Source organism: Zonotrichia albicollis, chromosome 1 (genome assembly GCF_047830755.1).
Source record: "Zonotrichia albicollis isolate bZonAlb1 chromosome 1, bZonAlb1.hap1, whole genome shotgun sequence".
Lineage (NCBI taxonomy): Eukaryota > Metazoa > Chordata > Aves > Passeriformes > Passerellidae > Zonotrichia > Zonotrichia albicollis.
The window spans coordinates 56,539,305-56,551,919 of record NC_133819.1 but is presented as its reverse complement, the minus strand read 5'-3'; the positions used below and the strand labels follow the sequence as shown (position 1 = coordinate 56,551,919).

The following is a 12,615-nucleotide window of genomic DNA, read 5'->3' as shown; positions in this document are numbered from 1 at the left end:
AGAAGTCTGCAGCTTTGGATTACAAAAAACCAGAATTAAATCTAAAGGCTTCGATTCTAACACCATTTTTACACAGCCAGCAAAGACATTCAGTGTTCAAAGAGATGTCTACTTATTACAGAGTACGTTCTTCTCACAAACAACATAATCACTTAATTCATAACAGAAAGTACTTATGGACATGTGTTACTCCACACATAGGAATAGACTTGCTAAAGAAATTGCAAATGGGGGACAGTAAAATTGAGTGAGGTACACAAGCTTTGAGGACCCTGCCATCTTGTTTGGTCTAAGTAACCACCAAACGTCACAGACACATTTTCTGAAAAATCCTTTCCTTAGGATTTTTTTCTCCTGAGAACCTGAGAGGCCTCAGGAACAAAATGTAAACAATGGTTATCTGCTGCTCTGGAATGCAACAGGTAGATCTGTGATTGGTCTCATGTGGTTTTCTTCTAATTAATGGCCAATCACAGTCAGCTGGCTCAGACTCTCTGTCCGAGACGCAAGCTTTTGTCATCATTCTTTCTTTTTCTATTCTTAGCTAGCCTTCTGATGAAATACTTTCTTTTATTTTTTTTAGTATAGTTTTAATATCATATCTATCATAAAATAATAAATCAAGCCTTTTGAAACATGGAGTCAGATCCTCATCTCTTCCCTCATCCTAAGACCCCAGCGAACACCATCACAACCACGCCACAGAGGTATTCCAGTGTCACTCTCTATTATCACCTACACAGAAAGAAAAAGCTAGTCCAAACCTTACACACCAATAGATAATAGCAGATTTAAGCTATGACGGGTTTAAGCTATAAAAGACAAAGATTGTTGTCTTTTTCCCAACCTGGAAGTGAAACTTGAGATAATTTTAGCTCAAGGAGGTAATATAAAAGGGGAACTTTATTTGAAGGACTTCAGAGGCAGTTATGGAAAGATGTCCACAAAAGCCCATCATTCTCCAGGCATAAGTACATTTTTAAAGGTTCAGAAAATTAGCATAATTGATAAAAAATACCAGTTAGGAAGACAAGTGGTGATGCAATTCCCTCCTGAGGCCAAGTCCCTTCTCTGGAGCCCCCCATTCAGCACTTGTTTTACTTTGTCCATGAGATGTATCTCAGAGAGTTGTTCTGAGCCTTGGTTCCCAGGAGGAACCAAGATAGCATGGAGCCTTGTACCCTCCAGGGCTTGGAGCTCTGGAATATGTTTTGTCTTTCTGCTTAGGGAAAGGCCATGGAGAAATACTGGGAAAAGTATCTACTAATACAATGGAACAGAGTTACAAATATTTGTGTGAAAAATATAGAGAACATATAAAGGAAAAAAAAAAAAGGGAAAACCCAAATGGCATGAAGATCTGTGAGTAAAACCAGCAAGGTTCACAATGTAGCATTTTCTTTGTCTGTTGTTTCCAAATATGCTTGGAAGGTTGACTGATAAAATTGTATGAAAAAAACTATCAAATAACTGAGGTGATTTTTGAGAAAAGATACTGATTGCTATTACAGTTATTCTTATTATTAGTTGTACAAAAACATAATATATTCATTCTTGTTATCAATTATACTTATTCATTTACCAGTGCAGCTCCTTGTGCTCAAAATGTTGACTTTTTTAATTGATGCTATAAAGGCAAACAGGTTATAGAACACTTAGCGAGAAGAAAAGTATTTACAGCGCATCTAACACCCACCCAAAAACATCCAAAACATCCATACAGATAAATAACCACAATCTTATATTACAAAAGTGTTTTGGCTTTGATTCAGCCCTAAAATAGATCCCTCTGGCACTGGAGCTGACAGTAGCTGTGGAGTCAGCCTGTACCTTCTCTGAGCTCTGCAGATGAAGAGTGAAGAGTGTGCATCCTCTGGGGAGGAGGACCTGAAGCAGATGGGGGAAGGCAGCATTTCCTATGCAATGGAAATGCACACATGCCCTAGCATACATTTGGCAACAATGTCCTGACCTATGGTTCACATAACTACAGTCATCTCAGGAGAAACAGAAAAAAATAAGTAAGTTTTAGAAACTGACCTGTTTTTCATTTTCATCCTCCAGTCTCAGCCTGTCCTCAATGCAGTTCCTGGCCTGAAGGAATGCCTTCCTTTGAGCCCTTTCTGTCAAAATCCTCACAAAGACCCCATACAAATTTACACTGACAAAAAGGATTGCATTGGCCACAAGCTGTAAGAAAGAAACAGAAATAAATGTATATTTTAAAATACAGATTTTCATTTTACATTTCTGCTCAGCAAGGATATATTAAAAAAAGCTTGTTGAAAACTGTGGCTTGCTAGCCACATCACTGATACCCCTTCCTGCACTGAAACAATTACAGCAGCTATCACAAATATGGGAAAGCAATACTGCATAATACAGAATTTTGCATCTGTTGGAGTTAATTTCTTTTAGATTGTCATCTTCATTCATCAGCCCATTGGCAGATCTGTCCACCTAATAAGGAGAGTAATATCATCAGTATGTTTTCAAATATACCCTGAAAACTGAAATAGTTTTTCTATGTTTTTGTAAAGAAAATATATTATTGTCCCTTTTTTAATAGTGGAGAAGACAGGAATTGACAAATCTGTGACTGCAAAAAATGTGTGCCTAAGTACTCCAAGCTTTCATATTGTGTAGTTTGCATTTGGAAAATCTGTTTCTCTTCCCCTATTCACTGTTAGCAACCATATTGTACTATTTGAGAAATCATCCAAAATATCATTGATGTTATCCTGCAGCAGATCTCTCAGAAAGTGCTGAGTCCTTTCAGATGATGGCCCTCAGCCCAACCCAAGGCCCACCACTATGCAATAATCAGTGACCACAAATTACATTGGAACTACTTCTATGAACAGTGTTTTTGTGAAGGACACAAAAAGACACAACTGTCTTTCTGGGTTTTTTAAATGTTTTAACAATATGAGATAAAGTTACTTAACTAACATAAATAACTGAACAGTGATTTGTACGCAACTTCCGTATCAAAGGCAATTATGTCCAAGTTTCTCACCATATCTCTCAAACATGTCTTCAGATTATAATTTCTGCAATGCAATGTCTATTTAGTTAGGAGAAAGTGGTGCCTTTTTACCCATTGTCTTTTCAGTCCCAGTATCCTTATATACCCTAGAGCCTTCAACAACATCATGATAAAGATTCATGGGGACTCACAAATTCCCAAAAATCAGAAATGAGCTGGCATTTAAACCAGTCAAGAGGGACCAAAGTAAGAGCAAAGAAAGACATTACAGCAAGTAACACAATTCATGTCAAGTTCCTATCCACCTAAAATAGTCGAAAAAGACCATATAACTGACATTTGTTTCCTTTTTCAAGGTATACATTTCAAGGTAATACACCTCTACCGTTGCATGATCTACCAGCATAAATTGGAGAGGGGACAATTTCTTTTGATTGCACATTATAAGAAGTCAAAGTGTACCAACAACATAATCAAATTTTAAGAAAAATAAAACCACTGGTATTGTTGTAGAGAATGCATCCTTAAGAAGACTAGGGTTGAAGGGTTTATGGTAAGCCATTATGGTAAACAAAGATCCAAAATGACGTCCCTGATATCTTTGGACAGACTTTGGGAAATGTTCCACCCTGCAAAAATCAGCAGGAAATTTCTGATGTGCAGAACTAAAGGTAATAAACATCCTACCTATTCACTCAGAATAGTGGGAAGAATTGAAAGACTCATTCTGGGTCAGTTTTACAGACCTTCATGGATTCTCAAGTCCTCTTTTACCTTCAAACCTGGTTGTTCTTAGTCAACAGGACATCAACAACAAATTCCCTGCAAATGTTCTCACCAGCACAAAATCCAATGATAATGTATCACAATTAAAGGAGCTGTGTCTAGTGGTACTTTCCCCCTCAGTTATCAAGAAAGAAACAATTATCTCACAAGAGCTAAAAGCAGTGAGGAATGGTGTTATAGCTTCCTCCCAAGAATGGCAAAATGTAGGTGTCACAGTTTGACGCTGGGACAATGCCAGTGCCTCCATGAACATATATGCTCCCTGGTGTCTGCTGTGAAATGTGACCAGGAATAGAGCAAAGCAGGTTCCAACTTAGGAATAAAGAAGAAAAACTTTATTAACCTACAACTATATGTAAAAAGAAACACACACAGAACTCAGCATGAAAACCTTCCAAAAACATCCCTCCTCCCTCCACCAATTTTCCAATACATCACAGTAAGACAAAACCTTGGATTCTCAATTCCATTACCATCTCTTAGATCACCAACTCTCAGTCCATCACCACCCTTCAGATAATCAATTCTCAGTCCATCAAGGAGAGAGAAGTCCCTCTTGTGCCATAGGCTTCCCCTGGAAACACAGTTGAGACCTCTTGTGTTTCCACGTCACACGTGGCACCATCTGGAGATCATTTGCCATCCTGACATCTTCCTTCCATGTCCAGTGCTCTCACCACTGCACATGGACCAGAGCTGCTTCTAGAGTTCCCCTTTTAAAGATGCTTTGTCCAGTTCCAAAAAGAGCACAGTCTCTCACTTTCGGGACACCTGTACCCCCAAATTCACCACCTGGGGCCAAGGGGTCTTGAACACAGAGGCCTTCTTCCCTGAAGACGGAGGGCACCACTACCCTCCTCACCCACTGTCTCTGTTCACGCACTCCTTCACATAACATCACTGCACTCTCTTGGCTCCAAGCCATTGCCTCCCCCTAAATGCTGTCTCTGTGTCACAGGAAAAATGGTTCTGTCCATGGCTATACAAGAAAAGTCCAGCCAGAGGCCACTCCATCATCCCTCCTACCAAGATTGTTCTCAGCTACTCTCATGGCCCATTTCCTCTTATCTCATCTCTATCTCTTTTCTCATTCAGCTCCAGGAGGATCAGCATTTGTAAGGTTTCCATCATCCAAGAAAAGGGTTAAAAATCTCTGGCTCCGCCTGTCCAGAACTCCCATGGCTGCCCTGCTGGGCAGCTTCTCTCCTGCACTCCCCCCTTCTCCTTCTCGGCTGGCTGTGCTATCAAATTTCAAGGTGGCACACGCACAGACACCAGCTCGCTCGCTCTCTCTCTCGCTCTCTCTCTCTCTCTCTCTCTCTCTCTCTCTCCCCCCTGGTGGCTGGGAGGTGGCTGCCCGATGCCTCTTGGTGCTCCTCCACCCTTCCATCCTGCACCCTTCACCTCCCTTCTCTGTCCAAGGCCCGGCCTACCTCACTGGGCCGCATGGCTTCCCCTCTCCCGCCCAGCCTGCAGCCGGGCAGGGGAGCTCTGACCTCCCTCACGGACTGGATGGAACCCAGGAGAGCTTCCCCCTGGGAGTTCTCTGCTTTTAGCCCCATGTGTTCTCAGAGGCATATCCATGTCCTCAGTGGCCACACCAGGTGATAATATTCAAATCTGAGCGCTCATTGGTTTGACCACACCATACCAAAAACTCACTTCCTTTTCAAACCAGGACAGAAGGTTCATCTGCATTCTGATGAATTTTAACCTCACAATCTCATATACCACTTACTACTTCAGATGACAATACAGATAGTAAAACTTTGATGATGAAATGCAGTACATGAGCATATTATTTCATTATACAGGGTGAGCATAGCCTGCAATTCCCATTCTGCTTCACTTTGCTTGATCACAGAGAGCTGTTTCAGGTATATCAATTTTTTATCACAAGTTAACACCTTCTAAAATGAAATAACTGTAGAAATTCCAGAGGAATCCTATTTTTGGAGACATGAATATGACCACACTCACTTTATCCTTGCATTTTATCATGCCCAAGTGTAGTGTATTTTAAAGCTAATTCTTCAAGTGCAATGGTATAAAAATAGAAAGGATTTTTAAAGGTTGTATTCAAAGACAATGAAGAGAGCCCGCAGAAAGAACAGAGCTGACAGGTACAGACAGTGCAACTACTTGACCCTGTCCATATACAAAACAGCTGGTAATAACACAGGGTGAAAAGCTATCTTTTTGTGCTGATATCAGAGTGGCTCAACACATAAATAAAGTGTCTCTACAGACAATAAAAAACAGCTAGTTCAGTTTTTGGATTTCAACTGGAAGCAGTTAAAAGACCATACATTCTAACAATCTGCCAACTGTTCTGGGACTATCATTATGATTTCACTCAAGCAACAGCGATCACCCGGTCTAGGGGTAACCAGTAGGTGGGTTCCTGCTACTTTCAGGCTCAGCAGGGTAAGTAATTTTCTGACATGCTTTGAACAATTTAAGATAAAACAGAGGCTTAGCTGTCAGCTCTGGCCTGCAGGGAATCAGGAAAGTGATAAAGCAAGTAAAAGATTCATAGATTTCAAAATGTGAGAAAATAAAGTAGGGCAGATTGTCTCCTGAGGTAAGAGTTCCTTTCCTCCACAACCTGTTTCTACTTAATTACTACTTTTCCCCCAGTTGCAATGAAATACTAGTCTTTTTCTCTACGTTTCTCTAATGTGCCATTTTCCAGTCTATTCATTTTAATATGTATCATTTTAACTACACACATATATACATATATATTATATATATAAAAATATGCATATATTAAAAAAAAACCAAAAAACAAAAAACATTATTTCCTATAATTCCAGGAAAGATGGTGAGACTTGCTGTTAAAACTAAGGAACATTGAAAAGGTACTAAGGCATTCAGAACTGCTGAAATATCAAGGATTTTCATTTTAGGTCATCCATATATTATTTACTATATTACTGCTTAGTGCTCTTCAGGTTTCACCATCACTTTCTATTTAGAGAACTACCAAAAAACTATTTTAATCGATGAAACATAAAATGGTTCAAAGATAATTTTATGCTGCAAACTTTAAAACAATGTTATTCTTTCAATCCATAACAAGATTACAGGTCAGCCAAAAAACAAAAAGGCTATCATGGTCACGAAAGCGGGTTTCCAAAATTACTTTTAGTCACTGTCAGTGAATCTGGCATCTGTATTCTGCTTATTGCAGCATTTCAGTATGAACATTCTGAGCTTTAAGATTCTCAGGTCCTTAGTTGGTTACACTCCCTGCCAGCGGATGAATTCTGGCATCGTTACTTGTGTGAGGGTGTTAGCAAAGGCAGACTTCCAATACAGTTAATCTTTATGGGCTGCCTGGAGGCTGGAACCTCCACCAGCTGTTACAACCAAATGTCTGTCTCTCTCTCTTCTTTATTTCTCTATTGCATTTTTTGGGTCTCAACTTACTTTTGGAAAGAAACCTGAGCAGTGCAATACAGCAACACCCATCAAGGAGTGAGTAAATAATTCTAGCAGTAGATATATGTAACACGCTTATGCACACACAGAGCTTGAGGAGCTTAATTAAAGATCTCCTTTTTATTCCCGAGATTCATCTCCCTCTTCTTGAGTCTCCCACAGGATTAGTTGAGAGACTCTTTGAAGAGTCTTTTGAAACATTTTTCCCTGTTCCAGATAGGATTTATTCTCTCCTTTTTCTTTCAAAGCAAGAATGCTCATGTGTGCTTTCATCGGCACACTTGCTCTTTCTCAATTAAATGGTGAAAAATTCTTCTACATAATATTATTTTTATTTTGAGAGGACTCTGTTTACTCAGCAGACATTCTGTTCTCAGGTCAAGAGTTGCATAGTAGATGGTTCAAAATTAAAGCTGATTTTGTAGTAAAACAGAATAATTTTGTAGTAAAACAGAAACAGCTTTCTGCTTTACTACAAAATTATCTCAGAAAAATGTGGCTGTTTCAAAAAAATGTAAGTGGTTTCTGGATCATAGAAAACCTTTTTACAAAGTGGTGCTCATATGGATGATTATTGAATAAGTCAAATAGTCTTAGGCTAAATAATAAAAAAAGAAAACTTGAAGAAACTCCCTCGGAATTTTACTGTGCTTTCTAAAAGGTGGAGTTGTGGTGTAAGTAAGACTTCAGTAGTTACCACTCCCAGAGTTATAATTTAGTAGCTAATATCAATATTTCATTTATTCTCAGAAGCGTGATTTCTCATGACTACTCATGAAGTAGAGTGGAATATGTAGGAGATGTAGCCAGCATTTCCATATGAAAATTGGAGTTCACTGGAAAAGGAAAGATCAATGCAATTTCTGTGTACCTTAATCCTTAGATACTTGATGGGAGGTATGGTATGTCTGAACTCTACTTCCAGTTTTCTCCAGTAATTGAATTTTACTGCAAGTGATTTCTGTGCCACTATTGTTTCTCCTGTTAGGATAATATAATATTTACCCATTCTGTCAAAATACTTTGACAATGTAACATTTACTCATTCTGTCAAAATACTATGAGATGTGGCAATACAATGCATTACTTTAAAATTTGAATGTCTATTGTGAGGAATGTCTCTAAAGAAGGAGTTGTGAACAGCTTACAAAAATGACTTAGTGCTTCTATCACTAAAACCCTTGAAAAGCAAGGCAAGACTGCTCTTTATGAAAATTGTTGGTATCCTGAACAAGGGTTTAAACTAAAATGGTCTCTCCTGTTATGGCAAATACTAGCATTAGAGCAGTGCTTTATTTACAGTGCTAGACTGTGCAGAGGAGAATGCACAAACAGCTCTTGATTCTGACATGGTGTTGTTAAGTTTAGAAATTAATTTAGTCAACTCACTTTGAAATGTTTCAAGCATGCTTAATTACTAAATCTGCTCCCTCTGATCGCTGAAGCAGTGCAAGAGAGGAAAGAGAACTTCTCCCTAGTTCCTGAGAGTTTCCAAAAAAGAACACCCTCCTACTAGAGGAGGCAGCTGGACAATTTTTCTCCAAATAAATGTATTCTCATTTTGAATAAACATCCCTCTATTATTTTGGTAAAGGTTAAGTTCCAGCTGGCTTATGTCATATGCTAAGGAAATACTGTTCTGCTGTGCTATTCAAATGGTTTCTGCATTCATTTGTAACCTCCTGAATCTACAACATACTCTAAAAGGAGATTAGTGAACAGTTATTTCAGTGACAATGAGGGCAGGAGTCGCTGTTGAGGAGAAGACAGTATCACTGGGATGTCTATATTGTACAAATAAAGAGTCATTATTAGGATATTAAGGATGCTAAGTACACTAACTACAGCCAGTTTTTCTGAAGTGTGCACACACCATATGTAATTACAGAAATCCCCCTTTGTGTCTCCCCCTTAGGCTTGACCTAAGAAAAACACATAATTTAAAACTTTTTTTTTAAGTAAATGCCATACACCTTTGTAAAAAAGTTCCCTCTACAAAAGCAGAGTTACTGAGAGCCATCAAATACACCAGTCTTAAAAATTTCACTTGATCTATCGTTCTTCAAAGGATATGCTCTTTTAGCTTGGAAACGTGCTCTGGAAGAAGTTAGTGAACCTCCCTCCCTCGTTATAGACTGTTGGCTGTTTATCCTGCCCAATCAGGTAGCCTCTGAAATCAGGTAGCCAAGACTTATGATGATGGAATAGCAGAAGTAGAGCTGATTGAATCATAAATTTTGAATCCTAAACCTTGTGCAACACAGAAACTTAAAATAATTCTGATAAATGTAACTATGATTATGCAAGATACCAAATATTTATTGTGCTGAAGTTGCAAAATGGCATCTTTCTCCTAATCAATACCCTCATTCAGGTATATTATGTGAATCTATAACATTAATTTTGGCCTCTTTTTTTGAGATTCTTAAATTCTGTGCCTTTCCTAGGGAATTTCTGAAAGCAACTCACAATTCCCTCATTTTTACCTCTCCCAAGAGCAATAAATTAAATCTTTGTTTTGATGTATCAAGACTTTTGGGTTTGGGTTGAGGTTTTTTTGTTTGTTTGTTTTTTGTTGGTTTGGGAGTTTTTTTGGTTTTTATTTGGTTAGTTTTTTTGTTTATTTTTTGGATTTTTTTGGTTTGGTTTTTTGGGGGGGGGATTGTTTAGTTTTGTTATTTTCTTGTTAGAAAGACAGAAAGCAGCACTTATGCACAAGAACTTTTGTTCTTTCTGCTTTTTTAATGAAGAAAGAAATTTTGATTTTTAGGGAATTTGAAAAATACTATACAAAAGACTTGCAGGTAACCTATAATAGAGAACTGATATATGAAATTTTGGATAGAAGAAATAAAGGACTGGATGGAAAATACAGGCTGAAATACCTTTGAGTATAACTTCTAAATTACTTCAAACTATTCCAAATAATGAATGATTTCATAAAAGCTGTACTTCTGGGAGAAAAAAAAAAGACCAAAGCACACAGCAATATTCTTTTACAAATGGCTGGCAAAATTGCAACAGTACTGTTTGAAACTTTGCAATGGTATGCACTGGGCTGCTGTACTTCAGATATATATAAAAAAATTTTAAATGGTATTGTTTGTCTCCACCTGATCCCTGTTTTTTTATATATCATGTGTACCTACTGATACACGTGTGTTACTGACATAATGTGAACAATATTAGTTATTTCTCTTGGTCTCATATTTGTATGCACAAGCCCAACTGATGTTAGTATGAACAATCTTCCCATATATCAAACTAGAGCTTCAGATAGATAACAGGAGATAACTTCTAGATAACAAAAACTCTCTCCAAAGCCCACAGAAGTGGCACCTTTCAAAAGAGAAAAGCTGAAGAATATTACCTGTGAGGGAAAAAAATTTTCTAGTCATCCATATTACTTTCTGGGTATACAAGAGGAACTGGCTTTCCACAGTTTTTCAGTATATGAGAGGCTATGAATGGCTCTCAGAGAAGATATGAAAGATGTGATACCTCAACTATAGCTTTCTCTTGCTCTTATTGTGTACTGCGCTCCAGAGTGTAACAGGTTCACAGAACAACACATACCTTAAACACAATAATATGGTCTCAGTCACTTCCATCTATGGAAATATGACAAGACAAGCTGCCCAGAAAAAGACAAAATATTCTTGCTAATGCCTTATGTGTCAAATCCCATGTATTTCCTACTTCTGAGAAGATACAGGCAAATGTTACTGATATGGTTTAGGAATGGTATTCTTCAATTTAGTGTTCTCACCGAAACACTCCAAACCATGCAAAAATACTCCAAGCCATGTGTAAACTCTCTCACTCCCTCCTTCCCCTCCCTGTCCTCCTGTAGCTGCTAGAGAGGAGAACTGGAGGGACAAAAAGCAAAGATCATTGGTGGAGATAAGAACAGTTAACCAGAAACAGCAATAAAATAAGCATGGTAACAGCAGCAATATCACTGACAGAGTGCAGAGGAGAGGCAAATGATTCAGACACAATTGCTCACCACCAGCAATACCCTGAGCGTGGGAACACTCCTGCCCCAGCAATGATGGGAGGTGGTATAGGATAAGCTCCTGTGGCTATTGCCACAAGCCATGCCTCTTGTGGCTACTGCAAATGTTAACCATTTCCTAGCTGGAACCAGGGCAGTTACTTGTATTCCTTTCCTGGTTTAGCTGCTGCATTCTTTTGCAGTGTTTTTTTAAGCCATCATAGAACAAATAAGCCCTCGGTTCTTCAGTATACTGGAAGTGCACTAGTATACACTTCTGTACACTGGGAAGTCTGCTATAGGTTTGGGGTTTTTGGACATTGCAATTGCTTCCAAGCATGATGAATAGCTGCTATCTATCACAAAATATTTGGAATATGTTGCCCAAGTCATTTCAAATAATTTCTATAGAAATTGTGGTCAATATTTTTATTTATTTATGCATGCCATTAACTTCACAGAGTCCACATCACCAGCCTCTGAAGTTATTCTATATCAACCCAAATTCTCAGCTTTCTCCCCTTTTCTTATTAGTTAGTATAATGCTTAGGTTTTGCTATTAGAGCACAGTGCAGAAATCTTTTGTCCAAAATTTATTTGTATTTGTTTTATGGAATACATAGTTCCTTTCCCCCACAAGAATCAACCTATCTTTTTTTTTAAGCTGCAGTAATTAAATACATCAAGATTGTGGGGATATACAATCCAAGCTAGTTTGAAACCTTTAGTGGTACCATAGTTGCTAGGTGACTGGACCTTCAGATCATAAATGAAGGTTTTTTTCATTTGAGTCCTGTGCATGGTTGAGAAAGAGCAGGTAGTGGCCTCAGTCTGGTGCCTGGCTGCTGCAGACCGGAAGCATTTCTTATCTAGAGTACAGCTCTTAGACTACAGATGCAGAATGAGGCCATGGTTTCAGTTCAGCAAGAGCAGACACATTTTCAGATTGTGCCTGTAACAACCCAAAGAGGATGACTGCCCAGTCTGAGTGGGACAGCCTCTTTCCTGGGCTCTGTGCCATGCACCCTTCACAACCCATTCTGTGGCCACATCTAGAGTGAACTCACTGTCGCCTCATGCTGCTGTGGCATGATCAGGTTACACACACAAAGTATACTCCACAATGTCCCCCTTGCAGGGCCTGGCGTTCTAAAGAGTGACAGTAATGTCTTGAGCCCCTGTATGTTCTGACAGCTAGAACACACTTCCAGCTTTTCACTTAGGCCCTCTCAGTCAGCAGCTTTAGTTTAGTTTTCAAAGCATTTTCTGTGAAATCTCAAAAGTGCTATATGAAGTTTTGCCAGTAAACCTTGCTGGGGCAGAGGGCTATTCTGCCAGCCAGTAATAGAGCAGGTGACACAACATGGGTTTTCTGAGTCTGAGCTCTGTTCTCTAG

The 12,615-nt window shown here is 38.7% G+C and overlaps 1 protein-coding gene across 3 annotated transcripts in view; it reads right to left on the bottom strand.

Annotated features, from left to right (window-relative positions):
- ADCY1 (adenylate cyclase 1) overlaps positions 1-12,615 on the bottom strand; it is a 162,882-nt gene that overhangs the window by 114,767 nt on the left and 35,500 nt on the right. For 2 of the 3 annotated variants that reach the window (XR_012580535.1, XM_005487018.4), the window contains exon 2: positions 2,041-2,190. The exons of the other annotated variant lie outside the window; for it this stretch is intronic. Coding sequence is in view for 1 of the 2 variants with exons in the window: in XM_005487018.4 (XP_005487075.1) it covers positions 2,041-2,190 (150 nt within the window). In the remaining variant the exon portion in view is untranslated. The remainder of the gene's footprint in view (positions 1-2,040; positions 2,191-12,615) is intronic. 3 annotated transcript variants of the gene reach the window in all.